Raw genomic sequence first — 24,716 nt, 5'->3', positions numbered from 1 at the left:
TATTCTAACATTTTTAATTTTTTTATTATCAAAAAAAACATTTTTAATTTTTTTTACACAACAAAGTTTTCTTCTTCACTTTAACTATCAATATATCCATTCTTATAATAAACTCAAACAAATAAAATATGCATTGAAAGTAAAGAAACTATATTTGATGCACACTCACCAGAAGAACAATCATTCTAGTATAAATTGAGATTTTCAACAAAATCAGACATCTATTCTAACAGTTCTAACAGTTTTTGTTAATTTTATTGGGTCAACACAAATCTGTTTTAGAAACAACATGGATTTAGCTTAAAGAAGTCATGATTGAACTGATCCAATTGGTTAGTTCAATTTTTAAATCATTCGATATCAATTTGTTTGCTTAAATATCTAAGAATAATATATTAACACAATGCAAACACAACTAAAAACCATAATAATCTTAATTTGATTTTTTAGAATAAAAATAATATACGTTCAGGTACAGACGCACGGATCAAACTCCAGTTCAATTGAAAACCAAAAGATGTTCAAATTTCCTCATGTTGCAAATGATGGAATATGGCATAATACTACGTAACAGTAGAAAAATTAACAGATAAGTTGGGAAGGCCTTATCTCGAACTATACGAAGAAAAGCCTCAAGCTTGAGCCCTATAGCCAGCTGCTTATATGTCCTTTCTCGTAATTTACATTTTAAATTATTTCTCCACTACCTTTTATTTATTTGTGTATTTTTTTTGCCAAAAGAAAATATGATCCCTGCCTCCACTCCTTCACCTTCTTTCTCTCTCTCTTCCCAACACAAAAACACTTCCATAGAAATATTATTTGTACTACAATTGCAAAGTTTTTGCTAAGCCAAAGGTTTCATACAGTTCTACATCGATTATTTCGTTGTTCTACTACAGTGAAAAGAACCGTGAAAGAAGACGTTAGTTCTTACCGGCGATGGATGGAATGTACGGTTTTCATCCAACCGACGGTGATTACTCATCAGATAAGGCGGTGCTTATGATGTCACCGGATAATCTCATGTTTCCTTCTGATTACCAAACCCTTCTTTGCTCCTCCGCCGCAGAGAATCGTGTCTCTGATGTTTTTGGATCCGACGAGCTACTCTCAGCAGCCGCCTCCGCTTTGTCGTCTGAGGCTGCGTCGATCGCTCCAGAGATCCCAAGAAACGATGATAACGTCTCTTTCGGTGTAATCAAGGCGAAGATCGCTGGTCATCCTTTGTATCCTCGGTTACTCCAGGCTTACATCGATTGCCAGAAGGTGATTTTATTACTCTCCAGTTCACTGTTCATGGGATTTTTGCGTTCTGTATGTTTTGTCTCTTTAGTTTTTGTGCTCACGAGGGCAAGAACTTTGATCATCTTCATCGTTCTTGAATGCGTCACTAGAAAATTCTAGGCTGCTTCTTGTTTTCATCAAGGGAAAAAAACACCATATGGTTAAGACGAAGGAGAAACAAAACAATATGTTTGGTAATAATATTCTTAAAATCTTTTTTTTTATACAACTTTAAGCAGGTCGGAGCCCCGCCGGAGATAGCGTGTCTACTGGAGGAGATTCAACGGGAGAGTCATTTGCATAAGCAAAACGTTGTCCCGTCGTCTTCTTGCTTCGGAGCTGATCCTGAGCTTGATGAATTCATGGTCTCTATCTATCTCGCACTCTTTCTCGTAATTGGGATTTTGTTTTTTTTTTACTTAAGAAAAATCTATGGGTTGGTGAGATTTTCCAGGAAACGTATTGCGATATATTGGTGAAATACAAGTCGGATCTCGCGAGGCCGTTTGATGAGGCTACGACCTTCTTGAACAAAATCGAGATGCAGCTACGGAACCTATGCACTGGTGTAGAGTCCGCCAGAGGTCTTTCGGGTATGTCTCTCTGGTTCAGTTGTTCGATTTGGGTGTTTAGTCTCTGAGTGATGTGCTTTTCTCGATCTGTGTGTCTTAATTTGTTACAGTAATTTACCACACTAACCAAGAAGGATATATAAGTATGTTATTGGGAGCTTAATGATTTCAAGAACCCTAGGTTTTGAAGTGAGAGTACAATTTTTTTAAAAAAATATAAAACCCTAAGTTTTGTGGGAGATTTTTGAGTGACTGAATCACACCTTTAATCTCCACAGCCACTTTCCTTTCTGTTTTGTGTGTGTTTATGTGTTTGGACTGCTTCATAGTTCGTGGTTTAGTGTCTAATTGCATTGGAACAGTTTTGTGGTAATTATCTTAGTTTTAATTTTAATGTGTTGAGGTGGCCTTTCCTAACTCAATTATCTCTTGTTCATCTTTGTATAAATCATACATTTTAAAAAATTTATACTTTTTTTTCTTTTCTTTCCATGTCAGAAAGAAAAATGATCTTGGAAGTAATAAACTTTTGCGGTAGAGATTCTGATTTTGACGTTTCAGAGTCTTGTTGCGTACTGAAATATTAGTATTTTTTTTCTCTCCAACTTGTTGCTTTTCCCGTGAAAACCCATCGACAGAAAACCTAGTCATGGCCTTTTAGTTACCAATATTTTTTTGTTGATTTGCTTAACCTCTCGTTTAGATCATGATTAAAGCTTTGTTTACTGCCATTTTCTCTCACTGGATAACCAACTACTATTTTCTTAGCAATAAAACACTTTTCATGCTGACTCACAGATAACTTCTGAATTAGTGGAAGGATAACAATATTTTCATCACATTCATTTGTCTTCAGAAAGGAAAAGTATTTACCCCACACTCTCCTACTATTTCTAATGAATATACTTGACTCTGGTCTAGTTCAAGTTCCAATGATCTGAAAACAAACCCCATGTAGATTTTTGTTGATCATCGGAAGTGGTGTCATTGACAAGTGTCTGGTCTTATCTGCATTTCATATGTTAAACTCTTTGGCGTCTTGTTGGACTTACTACTAACATGCGAGTTAAGTTGCTCATTTCAATGGATTTTAGGTTTATGTTTTTGAATAAAAATGATAGAAAGGTTTATGTTATACGAATGAAACGCTTTAGAGAAATGCATTTTTGTGTGTGTTTGCTTAATGTGTTCTACGGTTCTTAGATATAGCAGACAGGAACGAAATATTCGCGTGAAAAAAATTATACGTATATAAACTCCCCAAATTTGTAAAAAAAAAAATTTAAAATTTCTTTTTACTCGACTACGGCTTCAAATTTTTAAATTCCTTCCAAATGCTATTAGCAGAATTCATTTTTGTGGCCATTAACAAATTAACTGATCCATTAGTGTAATTGCTGATAATGTATTAGATATTTTAATCGAACTTGTTTGAAATTCCACCTGAAAGAACTAGCTGTAAAGAAGTCAAGCGGTGGACTTTTCCAGCTTTGCAGGGTTTTCCTTGTCGTGGTAGATCTCTAATGCAGTTTTACTTGTACTTGGGTTGTATTGTTTATTGTGGAAAAACACTGCTGATATAACATTTCAACGTATTTTTATTAATTAATCGGATTTTGCGTAGAATCAACTGGAAAAGGTTGATAAATGGATCACTGCAGGTTGCCAATGGTGGGCGAATGTTTGTGATTAATTATTTTTAAAATTGTTCAAAGTACATCTTGCCTTTTCGACGATCTGATCTCTCTCTCTCTCTCTCTTTTTTTAATTAGCTGTGAGCTTTTAACCTTCTTTTTTTGAAGAATCCAGTTCTTTTGTAGGCACCTGAATGAATCATAAACTAAAAAAAAACAATTTGGTTTGGTTTAGATGTGATGTACTAGTTTCTTAGATAAGTGAGTCACGTTACTCTCATGTTAGTCAGTTTAGTAATACAACCAATCCGTAGTTCCCCGAAGTTGATTTAACATATTCTTACACAACTAGTACAAACTATTAGGCTACATATTCATGTTGTCTTCATGTTGTTGTCTCGTCCTTTCTCTGGACTAGCTGAAACAAAGTTGCATATTCTTTTGTCTAGTATTTAGCTAATATAGTGATCATTTAGCTTGATGGTAGAGGATGGTGTCTTATTGACTTCTCTGGGGTCAACATTTCTCTTATGTTCGGATTACTATCGTTACTAAGGTTGCATGCAACATCATAGATGTTTTGCATATATGATCTAGAAGAGCAGAATATTGCAATGAGAAAAGAGGAGCATACTGCATGATAAGCTTTAAAGTTAAAGGTTGAGAGTCACATGGACTCCCGTGTATTCCGCTAGTGATCTCCCACCATTGACCCCACTTACCTTTCTCCTAAGATTTTGTTTTTGTTTTGGTTAAAAATTTAATAAAGTAGAAAAAGGAGACATAGGGTTCTCTACACCCCAATCAAATCATCTATAAGAATGTGACTATGCTTCTCTATCTTTCTCAACTCTTTTGCGTATAGTAAGTAGTGGTCGTCATTTCCTCTGGTGGCGTTGTTCCCTTGGTGGGTCGTATTATGTCTCTCTGAGGCACGCTACTTGCACGTGTCTACTTATTTGCATGTTACCCCTTCTTTGGTCAAACCCTATTTTACAAGCAGTCAATGCATACCTGAAAATGTACTAATGTAATTCCACACTAGCTTTCTGTCATTTAACTATTAACCTCATTAACATGTATGTGTATAGAATATGAGCCTTAATGGTTTCTCTCTGATAGTCCTGTGATCAGCCCGTGTTCTAAGTGTTCCTGATTGACATGGCCCTCTGTATAATTCTTTTGACATTTTTTTGTGATATCTTTAGCATTGCGTTAGATGACTTTGTAGGGTATGTTACCCAATGCATGCTTTGCCCTTCTTTGGAAAAGATCTGTGGACTGAATATGTTCAATTACTAATTTTTTTACTTATTTGCTGTGCAAACTTGGATATTAATCTTAATTGAGGATGAGCGGATTACTTTTTTTTTGGTCAAGAGCGGATTACCTGTTTTAATATATACTTTCTCCAATATTGTGTGTATGTAATACTATGTATTAGGTTAGTTCACTATTTGTGTGCCAAAAAAAAAAAAGGTTAGTTCACTATTTTGTTTGTGCACGACTGACTGAAGGTGAACTCTTTTAATTCGGGAGTAACTACGGTTGCTTTCTCGGACTCAATCGCTCTGTCACACAGTCAAAACTATTATGAAATCAGGTAATGTTTCTTGAATCATCTTTTGGGGTGGAGTTTCATGTCAGGAAGCTCTCTGGGTAAGTGGGTCAGTAGGGTCGTTGGGGCGTGTATATATAAATGTGCTAACTTATTAAAAAGAGAGAGAGAAAAAAGTGAAAGTGAGGTTTGGGTTTTGGGGTGTTGTGTGGAGAGAAGAACATAAATGTGAGATGAAGCGTAATTTCCGGGGGTTCACAGAACATGTATTAAGTGTGTACACGTGTCGTCTTTGAATTGGATGGTGGAGTAGGGTAAGTGTGGGGATGTGTCCTCGTGGAGACAAGACTATTAGTCCTCTCTACTGCACAATGACAATGGAGGTAACTATTCACTGCGGCGGTTTTGTTTTACTGCTGCACTCAGCAATCGTGTGCGCCCTGGAAATTAAATTCTCTCTTCTTTTCCAGTTTTGCCCTCTCTTGTTGTTGAGCCACTTAGCCGTTTAGCCGAGAAGCCAGCTCTAACTTCGGAGTTATTAATTTATTTGTTTCCATGTTCGTTGTTTTCCGTCAGTTGTCTACTAACTTTCTCTAACCATTAATATTTACGTGAATGTGATATGTGTTTCACGTCATAAAAATTACTGATTGACTATCCATTTTGCATGTGTAGAAGATGGTGCAGTTTCATCCGACGAGGAACTGAATGGAGGCGATGAGATATTACAAGATGGGAAACAAATATGCGAAGACCGTGATCTCAAGGACAGGCTACTTCGCAAATTCGGGAGCCGTATAAGCTCTTTAAAGCTGGAGTTTTCAAAGAAGAAGAAGAAAGGAAAGCTACCGAAGGAAGCAAGGCAAGCTCTACTCGATTGGTGGAATGTTCATTATAAGTGGCCTTACCCTACTGTAAGCCAAAACATCTTATGCTAACCATAATTACAACTATATATATTTAAATAGGGGTGGTTATAGATATCATGTGAATGTGTACAGGAAGGGGATAAGATAGCTTTAGCTGATGCAACGGGTTTAGACCAGAAACAGATCAACAACTGGTTTATAAACCAAAGAAAACGTCATTGGAAGCCGTCAGAGAATATGCCTTTTGCGATGATGGACGACTCTAGTGGATCATTCTTTACCGAGGAATGAAAATTACGGTATTTAACGTTGGACTAAAAAGAAAAGAAATGGGGGTGTTATTGACATGTTTCCTTCGTATAAATTCTACTTTGCTATGCCGACAAAAAAAAAATGGGTACATGAATGGTTATTTTACTCAGTCACGTGTAGGAAAGGACAAAGGGACAAGCCCATCAATGCTTTGTAACTATTATTATCGGTGAATAAAAAGGTTATATATTTATAACAATAACAATAATGAACTACTTTGGTTTCTTCTGAGATTTGGTTTCTTCTAAATTCTAAGGATTTGGAAACTTGTGACATTCAACGTCTACTACATCCAGTCACCATATTTGTTTAAAATTTGTTGGGCTCTCAAATTATTATTAGGCCGAATAAATTTTAAGTTGGTTCTCATGATAATTATTCGACCAATCTCAGCCCACTTACCAGACTCTAACTAGATTTGACCCAATGCGTGTAATTGGAAACAAACAAACATGATCCGTTAATCAGCGGCCAGGCTTGTTTTTTTCCATAGCATATGCCACTATTGTATATCATATTTGTGTTTTCATAATGTTTAATTCTGCTGAAACGTCTTTGTACCATTTCGTGAAGGGATGGTTGGAAGTTCGAATTGTTCTTTTTGGAGAAGAACCATTATATTGATAACCATTATATTGTAATTATATAGACATAAACTCTATAGGGTTAAGACTCTACTCTTTGTAAGTTTGTATATATAGGCAACAATATACATGAATACAATCTCTATAACTAGAGGCTCTTGTTTAGAAGCTGGCTTAACCATTATGAGATTATAGGTATTTCATGGAGAATATGGTCGCTGTGAGATAAACGAATAGCATTGCGATGGCACTTCAACACCAAGAATCAAGCACAAAATTCACACTCTTCGTTTGGGTCTTGTTTGTAACATCTGTTTGTTAGCCACCTGATACAAACTCCATGTATATATATTCGCAACTTGATATATAACACTGTATATGTAACAGAAACTCAACTCAGTTTCACAGAAAAAGCTCCATTTATGACAGATCATGAATTTTCACCCTAAATAGAACAAGAAGACAATAACGATTACCATACCTAAACTAACAAACATACCAAAATAGATCTTTTCTTGTTTTATTCATCGGTGTCAATGTACTCAAAATCTTACTAAATATAACCAATTTTAACATGCGCATATAAAACTCAAATCCTTCCTCTTCATGAAACCTAATCGGTGTTCAAGCATAAACACAAAACACAAGAACGTAGATATATATATATATACATATACTCATACAGTATATATACGTTTCCGTGTTTATACTACACGCACAATGTCAATCAATTCCCTTATGACCCTCCTCGGGACGACCTTCCTCCTCCTCGTTGCCTCAAGCCAAGCGTTGAAGCTTTCTCTCGGTGACCCCTGCACGGTGGCTGATTATCCAAAATTGTGCAGACGCACCATTAAGGGTCAAACCAATGTGAACGCAGCGACGGATATGGCCATAAAAGAACTAATGAAGCGGACGATGCAAGCTAAAGATATGGCCAAGAAAGAGCCGAAAGGTAACGGGGGAGTTGCGGTTTGTTTGTCCACCTTCGGTAGCGCGTTTGACAACTTGGACAAGGCCCTTAAGAACATACAGGAGAATGATGGTTTTAGCCTCAATATGAACCTTAGCGCTGCATTGACGGACTACGATACTTGCAGTGATGCAATGAAGGAAGCTGGTGAGGTTATTAGCGTCTTCTATAAATCAGCAGGCGTTTTGTATAAAATGGCTGATAATTGTTTGGCACTTTCTACCATCGTTAAACTATGATTTATTAAGGAGAACGGGGAATTTCGGGGCAAGAAATACTATATATATATCATTTGATTGTACGGGTTTATTTATTTGTATTTTTTCTTCAGTTTGATTTATTTCACATTAGTTGAAAGAAAAAATAGAAGGAAAAATGAAAAAAGAGGACGGAGATCTTGTGTATATGTAGATGGAAAACGTTTGGACATTGGGTTCTAATTCAATTCTAATTTCAAACATGTCAACTTCACTTTAGCGCAAAAAAAAAAAAACATGTCAACTTCTGTTTCAGTCACGTGTATATGTGTATAATATTAGTTAGGTCACACTTCTCTTTTATCTCCTTCTGTTATAGTTTATAAATCTGTAAAAGTGTAAAATATTATGGTCGACTGATAGTGGGACGAGATTACTACGCCAACACGTTTCGGGTTTTTGCAACCTGCTTAACTACTTATGTATAATTCCCCTGTTTGAAATTGCGCTAGGCGTAACGCGTGCGGCCGATCTGCGCCTAGCTAGTTGAGAGAAAATCGGGGATTATTCGGGGATTACGCGGGGATTAATTTTGTACAGTTTTATCAGATATATATTATCATATGTAAAAGTACATAAGAATTCGTAGTGGTCTACTGGCTTGAGCTCACTAACTCAACTGGAGGTCCCGGTTTCGAACCACAAACCATGTTTTTATTGTTACTTTTACTCGTTTTGTTTTTAGTGAACACTAAAAGACTGTTTTGTCCCCATCTTCTTCCTGTGTTCGTAGATCTGAAAATATGTATTTCATCTCAGACTTTTTTTTCCCACTATAATGGCTTGTATTTACTTGTTTTCTTTAGGTTTTCACTACTAATAGCATATCTTGACCTCAGCATATGATTTTAAAACCAAATTATACAAGTTTTCTGAAATTCAAAGAACGAGTTTCTTTAATAATTCGCCGATTTCTGCAATAAAGCGGTTAACTCGGACTTTACTCGATCGTCCGCGTTATACTTCCGAACAGCTTCAATTCGCCACGGCGGGGCTCCGGTTTGCGCAAACGCGGCCGCGTACTCGGCAACTCGCCCGAGTTTTAGAACAGGGTATAATTCACATGTCTGGGATATCCGAAAGTTAAATAAAAAGAATGAAAAACATTTAACCACAGCCATACTACATACTTTATTGATTTTGAATGGCTTTTATTTGGAGGAAGAGATGCACAGGTGAAGAGATGCACGTTAGAGTAGTACATTGTTGTCAAAAAAAAAAAATAAATAATAATAATATAACGAGTTTTGAAAGAAAGTTATAACTTATGTTTTGCTTTTTTCTTTTAATGAACCCCGAGAGGAAGTAATATAATTAAATTTATAATTTTTTTTATGACTATTGACTAGGGATAGAAGCATCTCGAATAACTTAAGTCTCCACAAAAGAAAAGTCTTTCTTGTTGTGTTTAAGTTGAATATGAGACCTTATACTACAACATGGACTTCTCTTTTTAGGCGTGGATGATAATGTTGTTGAATGGCCCATCTTGACCAATGCTTGGTGTTTTGGTCACCGTTTGTTCCAAATAAGGAAACTTGACCTTTTTTTTATCAACTGCGGAATTAAATTAGAAAGTAAGATGGGCTAGAAGCCCAAATTGGAATTCATACAAAGGCAAGATTTTGCCAGGGCATCGGTAGGCCCATTGAAACGTCGAAAAACAAAAGAAATATAAACAAAAGAAAAGTTCGATGAGATGATCCGATTGATGTCCACTAGCACCCCGAAGAGTTCTATCGATCGTCGATTCAAATTGATTGCTGTGACCAGCACTTGTGAATCTGAGCATAGCCAGATGTTGTTGTATCCGATGGTAGAAGCTTGGAGGAGAGCACATCGCAGTGCTAGGGCTTCAGCCATCAGAGCAGAGGAGACGTTTGCTTGGAAGAGGGATCCTTTGTTTATCTCAGTCCCGTTGTGATCCATGAACGTCCACGTCAATCCCGCTGCTTGTAGATCAGTTTTCCAGGCAACGTCTGTGTAGCAAACTTGACCTTAATTGTGCCCTTCTCTCTATTGGCATCTTTGAACACTATATCGACGTTCCTGTTAAATTTGAATTTGAAGTCTCTTGTTCTTAATCTTGTGGGTGGTGACTAGGCCTTCAGTGGCCCATTTGGTATCAGTCTAGGTGATTCGGATTTTCGGTGTTATGCTCAGAAGTTTCATTCGGATTTTACTAACTATCGGATCAAGTTCGGTTCGGTTCCTTCCGAGTTCGGTTTAGATCGGATGTAACCAATGTTTAAAATCGTCCAAAAATAATTTTTAAACCTCAAAAATTGACAATCTTTTTTTCAAATATATAAATATTTTCAAATCTAATTAAATATTAATTAAACTATTTAAATTAGCTAAAAGTGTTCAAAATAATAAATTAAACAAACTACAAAAATATTTTGAATTCTAAAATATCTAAATCACTTTAAAATATATAAAAATATTAACATATTTAAATAATTTTTGATATTTTTGATAGTTCGGATTCTGGTTCGGTTCATGTTATAATCAAACTCCAAGATATTAAGTTCATAAGTTCCGTTCGAATATTTTTGTATAGTAGTTCGGATTAAGGTGAAAACGCCGAGATCTAGAGGTGACCTCACCATTTTCTTATTATGTTTTTATAACAACGATAGGATCCGAGATCGAAACCTCTACTTAATCTGTGGATACGTGAAAGAACTGCATATTCTTGCATGTTACAGCGTACACAATAGTAACTCATCATTAAAAATGCAGTGAAAAGATATATTCAATAGTTTTTGTTTGACAAAAAGACATATTTAATAGTTAACTATTATTTTTTTTTAATTATACAGAAGTATCTTGGCTCCACAGAAGTGGTCCAGACTAATCACATGTTGTTACGTGTCGGTCCTATGTCCATAGCAATGCCGAAATATTAATTCCTCAGTAGCCGGGATTCGAATGCCCATATTCTAATGAGGTCTGGTCTTTGTTGATGCGGGGGTTACTGCAATCAAATTTTACTACAAAGTGGCTTGAGCTAATGGAGTTAGCTCTGGATACTACGGGTGGTCTGTTACATACATTCTTACCAAGATATGCATTTCAAGCCTCTCTTTATTCGCTATGTAGAGAAAGGAATAACAGAAGACATGGTGCCACTCCCACTGCTGCTGTACCTCTCGCAAAACAGGGTTATCGTCAAGTCCGGAACCGTTGCTCGTCATTCCTACTGCAAGGAAACTATAAACACGCTGAAACATTATCTCTGTGGCTTGCCACAGAATAACCTCACTCTGTTGCTTGAAACAAGATGATCTGATTTCAAATTAATGTTGCACCTGCTGTAAAAAAAGGATATTTTCTTTTGAATAAATTTAATATATATTCAAAAAATAAAAAGTTAATTGTTAGTTATATATCAACTTGATGAATTTGGAATACAATACTTATGATATGAGCTACAAAATATAGTGGTAATTCAAAGAAGATTAACAATACTATTAGGCCTGGACATCCAGGTCCTCAGATCGGGTTCGAGTCGGGTTATTTCGAATCCTGATAATTTGAACTTATATAAGTATTTATAAATTTTTTCGGATCGATTCTAAACCGGTTCTTGTCGGGTCCGGATCGGTTCGAATTTTTAATTTTCATACCTGTAAAATACCCAAAAATATTTTGGGTCTATATCGGATCCGGATCGGTTCGGGTATTTAGGATCTAAAAAAGACATGACATATTATATTTAGTTAATATTTATCATATATATTTAAAATTTTACAAAATAACTTAAATTAAACTATTAATAATTAAAATAAAACATTTTTAAACTCTAAAGTTCAAAACTTCATGTTACTTAAAATGTTACAAATAATAACAAATATTGTTAATAAAAGATATTTCAACTAAATCATAAAATAATATATATATAAAATAGAACACAAAAATCATAGTTTTAGATATGTATATTTTTATGTCGGATACAAATTGGTTCTTATCAGGTCGGGTCTATTCGGGTCGGTTCTTTTTGGGTTTGGATCTATCCGGGCTGGTTCTTTCCAGTTCTTTCGAGTAAGAAAAATTTAAGACCCAAAAAATACTTGTAAATTTTCTGTTCGGTTTTGGATTGGGTATTTTGAGCCGGATTCTTGGGTCCGGGTAAAATGCGCATGCCTACCATACCATCTCAATGTGGTTTGTTTGCGGTGGTTTTCAAATATGGACCCAATGCTCAGATGCTCGCCCGAAAAAACAGTCGATGCCATTTGTCGAAATAGCACAATGTGGCTAAAACAAATGCAGTCAGATTTGTTTCCCTTTCTTGTAACATTTACAAAACAAATCCCTTAAAATGATAGATACCGCGTTTTCAATGTGTACCTTTTTAATTAGTATGTGTATTAGAATCTGTGCAGCCAAAAACTATTTCATGGTTACATCAGATATTTGACAAAACACAATGAAAATCCATGATGGTGTACCCTTAACATACTGCATTCATGGTCCGAACATTAACGTCTATCCTTTCACGCCGCTTTTGTAAATAATGACTCATCATCCATAGTTAATAACCCCAACGCCAAATCGTACTTTGTTTTAAATTGTTTGCATAATAGTCCTTAATCCTTATGATCTCTAAATACGTACCAACTGGAAAAAAGCTGAGCTCGAGGCTGCTTTAGAGACACTATCATTGCGCTTACATCAAACTGTTCCCATTCTCCTTTTGTTAGCTTTTTGATATTCATCTTTAATTCTCTTCGCCTTTTTTCTTCTCACTCCCTTTCAATTAATTATTGAAATGTTACCCTAATTTGTATGTTTTCGGATTTGAGACTGAGGGTGATATTATCTTCTTCCTATATACATTTCATGAACAGTAATTTTCCTATTGTTCACTCCCTGAAGTTCGGATTTGATTGTTTTAAGGTTATTCTAAGCCAACCTTAATCGCAAGGCCTAGTAAACTTTGTGTTGTAATCATTTTTACTATTTTTATGAATAATAATATATGAGATATCTTTTAAGAATCAGATACTAGAATATTGTCTATGTGAAACTACTTGAAATCTATTGTAGACTTGTAGCGATGCATTTAGAAATATTTATACCATTTCTATCATATAGTGGTGCATTAATAATTCCAAGAAACTAATGTCATTCTGTATAAAATTTTAAATATATGAATATACTTATGAAACAGGTTTTTATATATAATGTGGAAATATTTATATATGGATGTGAGTATTGTGAAGGTGTTCCATTGCACTCACATCAAAACACCAATCATGTTTTTCTTAGTCATGCAATTATTTATTAAATAGCAACCCTGAGGCAATGTTTGCATGCTTTTGGGTCTCTCAATCATTCCTCGATTTTAAAGACTGGACAAAATCATTCGAACAAATACACTCTCGAGTTCCATTCCACAATTTGTACTCGCTTTACTATAGACGATTTTACTTGCCCAACACTGAACTCTGTAAATTTTAAGTTGACTAATTAGATATCTTCATAGTAAAAATCGGTCAGTTGACCAATAAGATAATCAAACCACTTGATTTTTAGTTTTTTGGTTTAATGTCATGTCGAATGGACGATTAACTTTCGTAGAAGATGAGACGGACCCAAAGTATCTGAGATTATAGAGTTGCGGATCTCAAGTAGTATACTATACTATAAAAGTAGACATTTTATCCGTTAAATTTATTTGATTCGTTATTTGTTTTGATCTGATCCGAAAATTCCAAATATCCGTAAACTGTTGAAGCAATGCAAATACTAAAAATCAGTATCCGTTAAATTTTATCCGTTCGATCCGACAATATATAAATACATGTATATCTTAATTATATATAAAGTTTAAAATGTATAAAATTATATAATTATTATCCTAACATGTGATTTGACAAATTATATTCACATTATTACTTATATAAAAGTATTACATAAAAGGAATAGAAATTTTTTATGACAGCTATAATTTTTTTGTTATTATAATTGTTAACTAAGTTTAAAATTTTACAAACTATGTAGATTCACTATTTCTTTTTTTTTTTAATCTTACATACCATGCAAACAATATTTTACAAAACAAATTTATATCAAATTTTTAAGATTATTTGTATTAATCAAAACATATAAGATATTCGTAAATATTCATAAATATCAGCAAATATATATTTATTTTCCAGATATCCGTTTTTTCGAATATCCATATTTTCTCCCAAACAAAGTAAATCGAAAAATTAGATATCTATAACATACGAAACAATTCGCAAATAACATTCAAAAACCCAGATACCCAATCCATGTACATGCCTACTATACTCACCTGTCACCAAACTTATCCATAGTTTTGTAGTTGAGTATATTCACAATTTTGTTTTTGGTTTATGTGAATTTTGAATCACGTTCGCCTAAATGTTCAAGTGCTATTAGCCAACTATAATGTGGATAATTTGTAAGAAGTTGAATAATAATTTGGGTTTTTAAATATTATTTAACGAACGTGCTCTTTGGAGTTGGGATGTTGGAGCCAATAAGCACATCGTGTATCAATCCTCGTTGGTTTGTAGTCACATGAAAATTAATGCTTTACAAATCATTATGCCCAATTGCTTGAGATTTATGAGAATATATAATCTATATATATATATATATATATATCTTCTACTAGTTACTAATATTTAATTAATTGGAATATGTCCCTTTGGTATATTCAAGAGAAATCGAACAACACACAACGTACCATTATTAATTTGACGACATGCAAATCAAAGGAAACTTAGTTTTCTTTGACACGATGAATACGAATTTTGTTAGTTTAGCAGATACTTTTGAGAAAATCAAGGTTTAAATCTATTGATTTTTTTTGTTTAAAGGCATCTCCAACTCCACTCTATTTTAGAGTAAAAAATACTCCAATAGTATTTTATTTCTCACTCTATAATAGAGTGAGAAATAAGTTTACTCCAAATATAGAGTAAGTTATTTTTTCTTTGTTCATCACTCTGTTTTTCACTCTAAAATAGAGTACTATTGGAGCAAACTCCATCTTTATTATAGAGTCACTTTTTCTTTGCCTTACTATTAAAATGGCGTTTTTCAGATAACCGATAAAGCTGCATCAAAGATTTTCTCTCCCATTAAAAAAACTTTTAATTCTAAAATAAATAAACAATTCGTCCCAAGCCCTAAGAAAAATACTATAAATATAATTCCATGACTTCATCACTACCCAGTATTAATACCACCTTTGTATGTATGTCATATGTGTAAACCCACATGCCCAAACCCTTTATCAATACACAATATTTACGCTTCTTATATTAATATTTTTACGTCATTTATACTTGGGGAGAGAGTTAATTCATTAACTCTTGGATTTTGGGGGCTCTGGGTTTTCTTTAGAGAAGTAAGTCATTATGTCTTTAATGGGTTTGTTGGTGGAAGATGTGTCAGTGACATGAAGAAGACGAACAACAACAATAAGCTTGCATTAAATGTTTTGCTTTCACCTTCATCAAACAACACACACAATCAAAGTGTTTTTCATACTCTTCAGAAAAGTCAAAACGGTGAAAAAGAGGAGGGAGATTCTTCAGCCATTACAATGTCTTCTTGCTTGATTTTCACCTTCATTTTCACACTCTGCCTCCTGTCGTCTTGCTTTTCCTACGCTGCTTTTCTACATAATACCACAGACGAAAATGTGACTCTCCGGCCTCAACATGAGATCCAGAAGCTGAAACTTATCAGAGAACACCTCCAAAAGATCAATAAACCCGCCGTGAAGACCATTCAGGCAAGCCCCAAACTGTATATTTTTCTTAAACTAAGTTTAGAGCCGTGTGTTCGTTTATAGAGACATTACGTGTTTTTTTTTTTGTTGATCAAATGAGACATTACGTGTTTTTAATGAAAAATATTCAAGACATACATCTTATCAATTTCTATTACAATTACAAACTAGTTCCCATCTTTTCTCATAATTATGCCATATACGAATGTTTCTAAATCTACACCATCCGAATAGTTCTTCTGACTAGGTTAATGTTCTTGGGATGGTTTCAGAGCCAAGATGGAGATTCAATAGATTGTGTTCCATCTCATCACCAGCCTGCTTTTGATCATCCCTTGTTGCAAGGACAAAGACCAATGGTAATAGCTCAATCTCACTATTCTTATCATAATAATTCCATTCTGAAAGTCTAAAGTATATGAAAACATGTTTAGGATCCACCAGAGATGCCCAAAGGGTATAGCCGAGAAAACGAATCCCATGAAGATTTTCAGCTTTGGAGTTTAACCGGTGATTCTTGTCCGGAAGGTACGATTCCAATCAGAAGAACGACGGAGCAGGACATGTTAAGAGCAAGTTCTGTGCGTAGATTTGGTCGCAAAATCAGGCGTGTAAAAAGGGACTCCAGCAGTAACGGCCACGAGGTACATTATTAGATTACTATTATCAAAAAGTCAGAGCTTACATACTTTTTCTTAATTTAACATAAAAAAGATAGATACATAATAATAGCAAGAACCACCTTTCTCGCAAATCTTTGCAATGCCACCACCAGAATTTAACATGTCAGAGATTATCATGTTTTGCTCGAATCGAAAAAGACGATTATACTCTAGTTTCTTTTTTTTTCTTGATTTACAAAAATTATATTATTAACATTTTAGTGCATATGACAAATACAATGTAGCATGCGGTTGGATACGTATCCGGAAGTCAATATTACGGAGCAAAAGCAAGTATAAACGTGTGGACGCCACGTGTCAATAGCCAATATGAGTTTAGCTTGTCTCAGATTTGGGTCATCGCCGGTTCTTTCGCCGACGATCTTAATACCATCGAAGCTGGTTGGCAGGCACGTGACACTCTCTTCAATATGTATTTATAGTTCTTATTTATTTTCACAAAAGGTTCTAAATTCTTAGCATTTTGATTATGTCGGACAGGTTAGCCCGGAGCTGTACGGAGACACTAACCCAAGGTTCTTCACATATTGGACGGTATACAAATTACTTTCATGCAACTTCAAAAACTCTTTATGGTCTTTCCACAATGTTTAAGTTTATCTCTATGTCTTTTCAGTCGGATGCGTACCAGACAACAGGATGCTATAACCTATTGTGTTCCGGTTTTATTCAGACAAACAATCGAATTGCGATCGGAGCTGCCATTTCTCCGGTTTCATCGTATAAAGGTGGACAATTCGATATAAGTTTATTGATATGGAAGGTAATTCTTCTCTTCAATCAACTGTTTAAATTTTTAATTCCATCCTGTACGGTAAAACTGAGATTACTCTCTTTCATAATCACTTGATTTAGGACTTTTAATTTGAGCACTCGAGTATCACCCTAATAATAATTGCACGTCATACTTATTTAATAGAATTGTTTCCTAACAATATATAAAGTCAATTTATTTTGGCGTTAAAGTTAATGTCTCCCTTAAGTCATACTATTATTCTTGATCAAAACCATGCACATGGTTTATCCATCAAGTGTTTTGAACGTTCAGCACAGCATACCTCCAACTTTTTTTTTTTTTGTAACAAGCATACCTCCAACTTTTACGTATAGAATTATCCAACTAACGCAACTTCGTCAAAAACCCATGTGTAGGACCCAAAACACGGACACTGGTGGCTCCAATTCGGGTCGGGCACACTAGTCGGGTACTGGCCCGTATCATTGTTCACACACCTGATGGAGCATGGGAACATGGTCCAGTTCGGTGGCGAGATAGTGAACACAAGACCTGGTGGTTCACATACGTCGACTCAAATGGGAAGTGGACATTTTGCAGGTGAAGGTTTTGGAAAAGCGTCTTACTTTAGGAATATGGAGATGGTAGATTGGGACAATACTCTTATTCCGACATCTAATCTTAGAGTTCTTGCGGATCATCCGAATTGTTATGACATAAAAGGAGGAGTAAACCGGGTTTGGGGTAATTATTTTTATTACGGAGGACCCGGTAAAAACTCGAAGTGTCTTTAGAGATGAAAAAGAGTAAATTATGTGTGTTTCAGCCGACGTAGGTGAGTTTTTTGGGATTGAGGGCTCTGGACAAAGATCCAGAGATTTTTTTTTGAAAAATGTATGTGTAAGAAAAGAAATATACCGATTGATTAATGAAATCAAATGTGAAGTGCAACATAAATGAAATGAATCTATTAACTAGTTGCCGATCAATTATAAATATCAGAATGCTACAAAATTCTAAATTTAAGATGAGATTTTTCTGGTTACCCTGATGTACTGGACTGCCCACAAAACTTAAGTCCAGTGGGCTTATATGTTTTTTTCTACTGGATAATTTTTTTTGGAAAAACAAACATGAAAAACTATTATATAAATTTATTTGACTGAAAAACATATAATTTTGGTAAACCATTTTCCCAAGTCCCACCAAAAACTCAAAAGCGTCGTGGAGGCGTGAACAACGTGATAACAATTCAGTATGGTCCACTCCTAATTACACGAAATTTCACGAAACATGACGAATTTTCTCAGGACAGTTCATCAGCTGCTCCTACTCTACCAACCAAACGTTTATTTATTTATCTATTTCGATTTTAAAATGTTATAAAGTACAGTAAAGCATTGTTCAGTTCGCTGAGACATATCTTAGCGGGACCCACTTTATTTCCAAAAATAACACGTGGCGTCCACACAGAGGTATTAAAACACAGTTCTCCTTCTTCTTTCAAGCTTTTCTTTTCATTTCTAGACGCGTCTTCCACAGAGAGGAAAAACAATTTAAAACTAAACAAAAAAAAAAGAGAAAAAAAGAAAACAAGTGTGAGTCTTTTATTGGGCATTAGGCAAAGAAAGCGTTTTCATGCGTCAGGTAAATTACTACAAATTACAAAAACGAACGAGAAAGTTGTGTGTGGTGAGAGAGGCAAACTATTTCTTCTAGAAGCAAAGAATCTGATTTCAATGTGGAACAAAGATCAGATTTTGATTACTGGGTATTGAAAAAGTCTGCGTTTTTGAGGTTCCTCTGCTTCTGGGTATTTATAAAAGAGAGGAAAGATTTGATTTTTTTTTGAGGATGATTCAATGGTTTGTTGTAACTGCTCTCCAGCTAGCAGAGCTGTCAGTGAGCTCCGTCGTTCACATGATGTACGGTCTTTACATATTCAGCTCCGCCGTCGCCGGAGATCTCACACAGACGCTGACCGAGTCAATCTTCAAGGCTAAAACCGCCGTCGAAGTCAAACGGATTGACCAAGGGAAGACGACGACGACGCAAGTCAATGATCTGCCTCCTATTGTTTTAGTCCATGGCATTTTCGGATTTGGGAAAGGAGTAAGCAAAGAAAGAAAAAGAAAAACAGTTCTTCTCTGCTTTGATGTGTTTCTTTTGTTTGATTTGGGTTTGGTGATTGCAGAGATTAGGTGGGTTGTCATATTTTGCTGGAGCTGAGAAGAAGGACGAGAGAGTGTTGGTGCCTGATTTGGGGTCTTTGACGAGTGTTCACGATAGGTGAAAACAAGAAAGTTTCAGTCTTTGTTGTTGTTATGATATATAGTTTTAATTGTAATCTGCTGATATAAAGGAAGGATTTTTTTTTTTAAATAGGGCAAGAGAGTTGTTTTATTACTTGAAAGGTGGAAGAGTTGATTATGGTGAAGAACATAGTAAAGCTTGTGGGCATTCTCAGTTTGGTCGTTTCTATGAGAAAGGTTTAGTCTTTTTCTTTTTTGAGTAGCTTTAAGATTCACTCTTTGTGCTGATGAATCTGTACTTCAGGGGAGTATCAAGAATGGGATGAAGATCATCCTATTCACTTTGTTGGTCACTCTGCTGGTGCTCAAGTTGTTCGTGTGTTGCAGCAAATGCTCGCTGACAAGGTAACAAAAAAAAAAAAAACAAGATTCATAGTGCAGGATTTGGTTTTAGCTGTGTTGTGTTGTTGAAGTTGATTTGCTTGTGGTGTGTTTCAGATGTTTAGTGGTTACGAGAACACAAACGAGAACTGGGTTTTGAGTTTAACATCCTTATCAGGAGCATTAAACGGGACTACTCGAACCTACCTTGATGGAATATCGTGAGTTTTTTTTGTTGCTCTACCTTCTATTTGATCTCCTTGGAGTTATAATCCAAAATGTATATGATGACATTGTCAGGCCAGAGGACGGGAAGTCCCTCAAACTCATCTCTCTCCTTCAGATTTGTAAGCTTGGAGTCATAATGTACGACTGGATCGACATCCCTTGGCTTAAATCCTATTACAACTTCGGGTTCGACCATTTCAACATGTCCTGGAAGAAGACAGGTTTACGCGGTCTCGTCGATTGCCTCCTTGGCAACGCAGGTCCCTTTGCCTCATATGGTGACTGGATCCTGCCTGACCTCTCTATCCAAGGGTCGGTGAAGCTCAATGCTAATCTCAAGACTTTCCCAAACACGTTCTACTTCAGCTACGCGACCAAGCGTACTAGAAAGCCTCTTGGGATGATGACCGTTCCTTCGGGTGTGATGGGGATCCATCCTCTGCTTTTCATCCGTGTGTTGCAGATGAGTCAGTGGCGGTTCCCTCGTGACTTACCTCTGCCTTATAAGGGTTACAGGTAAAGGTTTGTTATAATGCCCTGAGTCAGATGCTACACACACTATACATTATACAAATCTGTAGTTTAAATTTTGTTTTTTTTTTCTTTGCAGAGATGAAGATTGGCAGGACAATGATGGAGCGTTGAATACTATATCCATGACTCACCCTAGAATACCTGTTGAACATTCTAATCTCATTGTTCATAGTGACTCAGATTGTCTTCCTCTCCAACCAGGCATTTGGTTAGTCTTCTTCTTGCTATGACCATTACGTGTCTCTTTGAAGATTCAGTGAAGATAAGAGTCTTACAGGATTTTCTTTGAATGTATCCATTCCCCACAGGTACTACAAGATCGTGGAGGCGGATCATATTCTATTCATAGTGAACCGAGAGAGAGCAGGCGTGGAGTTTGATTTGATCTACGACAGTATCTTTGAACGGTGCAGGAAACATGTGTTCAGGAAGAGCCCTCAGACATTGCCGAATGAAGCTCAACAGCAGCTAGGAGGAGACCAAGAAGATTAGAGGGGGCCAGCCAACACATGTGTATAGCTTTTGCTTCATCATCATGATTCATGATTACTTTTACCAAAGAAATAGATTTCATTGTTAGTTATGTTTTGTTTCTAAGCATCCTATGTCCACACTCGAACCATATGCCTTTTTTTTTTAATATAGTTGAGTTCTAGCCGTAATGAAAGATTTAAAAGAGTTAGAAGGTTTAATTAACAACACCAAAACAAGGTCATATGACGAATGAGTAAATGCAAATACATAAACTAAGCTTTGTTAACTGAGACTAACATTTCTTCTTTTGATATCATGTCTACTTGCGCTTCTAAGTCCTTGTGTTGTTTCCTTTTGCCTCGAACAGCAGGTTGCTTGATTTGCACTAGGCTTGGAACATAAGACCACACGTTTAGGCTACAGTTTCTGTCTGTGCCACCTAAACATTCTCCGAGTTTTAGCATTTTTAAGTATCCATCCTCTCCAACAATGTTAAATGTTTTATAGTAACTCATGGCGACTTTCTTCTCCTCGTCGATAAAGAAACTAGAACTTGCACTCAGAAGGTAAAGTCCCGTTTCCACTGTCAAGAACTTGGTCCACGACACCTTTTCGGCCTCAATCTTATTACTGATCCATATCTCATACTCCATTGTCTCAAACTCCAATAGACCTGCTTCGTTGCGAGTGAGTAAAACAGCAAGTTTCTCTTCTCTAACACATGATAAAGTCACATCGTCAGCATGCTTAGCGTCAAACGGGAGACGCATAAGAGGACCAAAACTCTCACTTTTAAAATCGAAACAGATAATGTGATCCTGAGGCAAGTCTTCTTTTCTACTTTGTGAAGCAGGCCAGTAGGTGTTTCCTTTGATAGACACGCCACCGGGATAAGATAGTATATACCAGTTTGGAGTGATGTCAAGAGTCTTCCATGTACTAGAGTCGAAATCGTAAATCTCATAACATGAACACTGGTGTGTAGGTCTATTATCATAATAGATGTCTATAGACCTCAATAATTTGTAGCCACGACAAGATGAGCCTTTGTCCTCGTATCCGAGACCGTATTTGAACCAGGTCCAGGGGCAAATGTCTGGAAGGTGAGAGTCTCTAGCCTCTATGGACCTAGTTTGACCCAAATACGGATTCCAAACAATATATTTGGTAAGATCATCTCTCAAGACGCATAACAATAAACCATCGCAGTGGAAAAATTCAGATATCTTGATTTGTTTGTCTAGGCAAGTAAGTCTACCTTGGCACTCTACGAATGGATCTTCATCGGTGCCGCCTAGAACGACCCTCGTGAGATAAAGATTGTAATCCATCATTGCGATCATCAGAGACTCACCTTCCTTTACAGTGCTTAGTTTATCAATACGCATCTTTGAAAAGCTTCGACTTTTGGATAAAGAGTCCCACTCTTTGCAAGTTAACCGAACTTCTCTCATATATTTCAAGGGAACCCTAGACAGAATCTCTTCTACCAAATTTACAGGAAGATCGGAGATCTTCGTCACTGTTTCAATCTGGACTGACTTGTCGCGCGAAGAAGTGACGATCATCTCGGCCTTGTTGACGGGAGTGCCCATGGCGCACACTGTGCCTTTCAAGACGAGCTCTTCGGCCATGGTGTTAGGGAGTTGTTGAGGAGTGAATCTAGGGTTTTTTTTTGAAAAACAAGAAACGAGACACTTTTATAGTTTAGCTCGAGTAGTTCGGCCTAGTACAAGAAACGAGACACTTTTACTATCCAACTATATGGGCTTCAAAAGAAAAACACTTTTATACATTTGTCAACTTTTCCACTAATTTTTTTTTTCAGATATTTTTAATTATAAAATATTTTAAAGTTTTTATTTACAATGAAAACTGAAGAAACATATTACAAAAACAATATGAAAATCAAACCATAACCACAATCCATTCCATCCAGAATAATATATGAGTTATTAGTTATTATTATATATCAAAATCAAACCATAACCACATATTACAAAAACAATATGAAAATCAAACCATAATGTATACTGTATAATGTATACTGTATGTGTATCACCACCATCTTTGTTAACAAAAAAATGATGTAGCTTCTAAGAATTATAACATGTATAATTTTCTTTATAAAAATTTCTATTTATTGGCAATGATTTCTGAATAAGTTAATAACTAATAACTCTTATACCATAAATTTCTAAATTTAAGTTCAGTTATTTTTTTACATCAACTTATATATCATATTTGTATACATACATATAGTCAAAAGTAATTGTAATTGTACATTATCAAATACAAAAATAAAGAAATAGTAATTAAATAAAATATTTGTTGATAGTTAATTGAATAAATTTCATTTAAATTTATTAGTTCAAAAGGTTAATAACATATTAATTTTTACCAGTTTAATGTTAGTTAAAACCAAGAAAATAAAATATTTGTTGATAGTTAATTGAATAAATTTCATTTAAATTTATTAGTTCAACAGGTTAATAACATATTATTTTTTACCAGTTTAATGTTAGTTAAAACCAAGAAAATACAAAATTTGTTAGAATTTATATTTTAAAATAAAATGATACAAATATTTTATGAAAATTTAAGCCTAAATTTATCAAAATATAAATTCAATTAGACAGAAATAATTAGACTATATAAAAAGAAACAAAGCTACAAAAATATGTCTATAATTTTTTCTAAATCTATGAAGTTAAAAGAGAAATACACTAGAATACTTCTGAAATTTTTTTTTATCACAAATATAACCTCAAAAATCAAAATGACCAAATTGTTTTATTAAATAGGTAAATATACATTTATACACTTAGGATTAACTAATTTAAACTTATGGTTTAGAGTAAGGGGTGGAATTTTGGGAGTGAGATTTAAAATTTGAAAAATAAAAAGTAAATATTAAAAATAAAAAATAGTTTCAAATTCCAAAAAGAAAATTTACAAAGTAAACTAAAAAAATTAAAATTTGTTTTTAACAAAAAGTTCAAATATAAAAACATATAATTCGAAACTATAATTTTTTTATTATAATAATTGTTTTTCTATTTATTTAGTTATTTGTAAGAGTGTAATGGTCATTTGTTTCTTTAATGACATCTATTTTTCTAAACCCAAAAAATCGAAACCAAACCTGACCTGCAGTGAAAACCGAGTGAGTATCCTAAAATATCCAAACATACAAATAAATATATATATATATATATATTATTTTAAATTATATTTATAATAGAATTATACGTAAAACTAAAATCATAAATCATATATTCTTTATTTTAGTATTTACAAATAAAAAACATATGTTTAGATAAAAATACTCAAATAACATTATATACATAGTTACTTTGTGACAAAAATAACCAATTCGAACTAATATAAATTGATTATTTTTGAGTTTTAAGTTATTTTAATTAAGTTTGAATAGTTTAAATATAAAATACATGAATCGAATTGAATAGTTTGGTTATTTCAGTTAAAACCCAAATCCAATCGGATCCAAAAGAATCTGACTCGAATCCAACCCAATATTTTTGTAATATTTAAATGGGACCATTAAAAATAAAATAAAAGATTTCATTGTTATTTCTGTT

General features: G+C 34.8%; 5 protein-coding genes across 6 annotated transcripts; 4 read left to right on the top strand and 1 right to left on the bottom strand.

The window, feature by feature from the left end:
• Positions 1 to 731: 731 nt before the first annotated feature.
• Positions 732 to 6,456, top strand: LOC108814646 (homeobox protein knotted-1-like 6). 2 transcript variants are annotated; one of them, XM_018587274.2, is made up of 5 exons: positions 732 to 1,269; positions 1,527 to 1,652; positions 1,742 to 1,880; positions 5,730 to 5,965; positions 6,053 to 6,456. In XM_018587274.2, the coding sequence occupies exons 1-5, from the start codon at positions 943 to 945 to the stop codon at positions 6,209 to 6,211; spliced, it is 987 nt and encodes a 328-aa protein (XP_018442776.2). In that variant the 5' UTR covers positions 732 to 942; the 3' UTR covers positions 6,212 to 6,456. The 2 variants fall into 2 exon arrangements, with proteins under 2 accessions (XP_018442776.2, XP_018442762.2); XM_018587260.2 differs by having other exon boundaries at positions 5,727 to 5,965.
• Positions 6,457 to 7,422: 966 nt separating this feature from the next.
• LOC108858995 (pectinesterase inhibitor 1) lies at positions 7,423 to 8,264 on the top strand. Its single transcript, XM_018632834.2, has one exon. The coding sequence runs from the start codon at positions 7,423 to 7,425 to the stop codon at positions 8,026 to 8,028; it is 606 nt and encodes a 201-aa protein (XP_018488336.2). The 3' UTR covers positions 8,029 to 8,264.
• Positions 8,265 to 15,289: 7,025 nt separating this feature from the next.
• On the top strand, positions 15,290 to 18,241 carry LOC108861907 (uncharacterized). Its single transcript, XM_018635895.2, has 7 exons — positions 15,290 to 15,829; positions 16,099 to 16,185; positions 16,261 to 16,470; positions 16,734 to 16,898; positions 16,990 to 17,043; positions 17,126 to 17,272; positions 17,662 to 18,241. Exons 1-7 carry the CDS (start codon positions 15,296 to 15,298, stop codon positions 18,037 to 18,039), a joined length of 1,575 nt encoding a protein of 524 aa, XP_018491397.2. The 5' UTR covers positions 15,290 to 15,295; the 3' UTR covers positions 18,040 to 18,241.
• A 561-nt stretch (positions 18,242 to 18,802) lies between these two features.
• LOC108810986 (uncharacterized) lies at positions 18,803 to 21,240 on the top strand. The gene is made up of 8 exons (XM_018583059.2): positions 18,803 to 19,357; positions 19,440 to 19,534; positions 19,631 to 19,734; positions 19,802 to 19,902; positions 19,996 to 20,099; positions 20,179 to 20,622; positions 20,717 to 20,848; positions 20,949 to 21,240. The coding sequence occupies exons 1-8, from the start codon at positions 19,100 to 19,102 to the stop codon at positions 21,130 to 21,132; spliced, it is 1,422 nt and encodes a 473-aa protein (XP_018438561.2). The 5' UTR covers positions 18,803 to 19,099; the 3' UTR covers positions 21,133 to 21,240.
• An 85-nt stretch (positions 21,241 to 21,325) lies between these two features.
• On the bottom strand, positions 21,326 to 22,836 carry LOC108810997 (F-box protein At5g41490-like). The gene has a single exon (XM_057010317.1). It carries the CDS (start codon positions 22,746 to 22,748, stop codon positions 21,387 to 21,389), a length of 1,362 nt encoding a protein of 453 aa, XP_056866297.1. The 5' UTR covers positions 22,749 to 22,836; the 3' UTR covers positions 21,326 to 21,386.
• Positions 22,837 to 24,716: the final 1,880 nt, after the last annotated feature.

The sequence above is a fragment of the Raphanus sativus genome, chromosome 1 (assembly GCF_000801105.2).
Source record: "Raphanus sativus cultivar WK10039 chromosome 1, ASM80110v3, whole genome shotgun sequence".
NCBI lineage: Eukaryota > Viridiplantae > Streptophyta > Magnoliopsida > Brassicales > Brassicaceae > Raphanus > Raphanus sativus.
Note: the sequence above shows the minus strand (reverse complement) of the source record. Positions and strands in the feature narration are given on the sequence as shown.

Coding starts and splice junctions, on each gene's coding strand:
- LOC108814646 (XM_018587260.2), top strand. CDS start 943: ATGGATGGAATGTACGGTTTTCATCCAACCGACGGTGATTACTCATCA. Junction 1,881..5,726: donor GTCCGCCAGAGGTCTTTCGG/GTATGTCTCTCT, acceptor TTGCATGTGTAG/AAGATGGTGCAGTTTCATCC. Junction 5,966..6,052: donor ATAAGTGGCCTTACCCTACT/GTAAGCCAAAAC, acceptor GAATGTGTACAG/GAAGGGGATAAGATAGCTTT.
- LOC108858995 (XM_018632834.2), top strand. CDS start 7,423: ATGAAACCTAATCGGTGTTCAAGCATAAACACAAAACACAAGAACGTA.
- LOC108861907 (XM_018635895.2), top strand. CDS start 15,296: ATGTGTAAACCCACATGCCCAAACCCTTTATCAATACACAATATTTAC. Junction 17,044..17,125: donor GGTTCTTCACATATTGGACG/GTATACAAATTA, acceptor ATGTCTTTTCAG/TCGGATGCGTACCAGACAAC. Junction 17,273..17,661: donor TAAGTTTATTGATATGGAAG/GTAATTCTTCTC, acceptor ACCCATGTGTAG/GACCCAAAACACGGACACTG.
- LOC108810986 (XM_018583059.2), top strand. CDS start 19,100: ATGATTCAATGGTTTGTTGTAACTGCTCTCCAGCTAGCAGAGCTGTCA. Junction 19,535..19,630: donor TTGACGAGTGTTCACGATAG/GTGAAAACAAGA, acceptor TTTTTTAAATAG/GGCAAGAGAGTTGTTTTATT. Junction 19,903..19,995: donor AGCAAATGCTCGCTGACAAG/GTAACAAAAAAA, acceptor GGTGTGTTTCAG/ATGTTTAGTGGTTACGAGAA.
- LOC108810997 (XM_057010317.1), bottom strand. CDS start 22,748: ATGGCCGAAGAGCTCGTCTTGAAAGGCACAGTGTGCGCCATGGGCACT.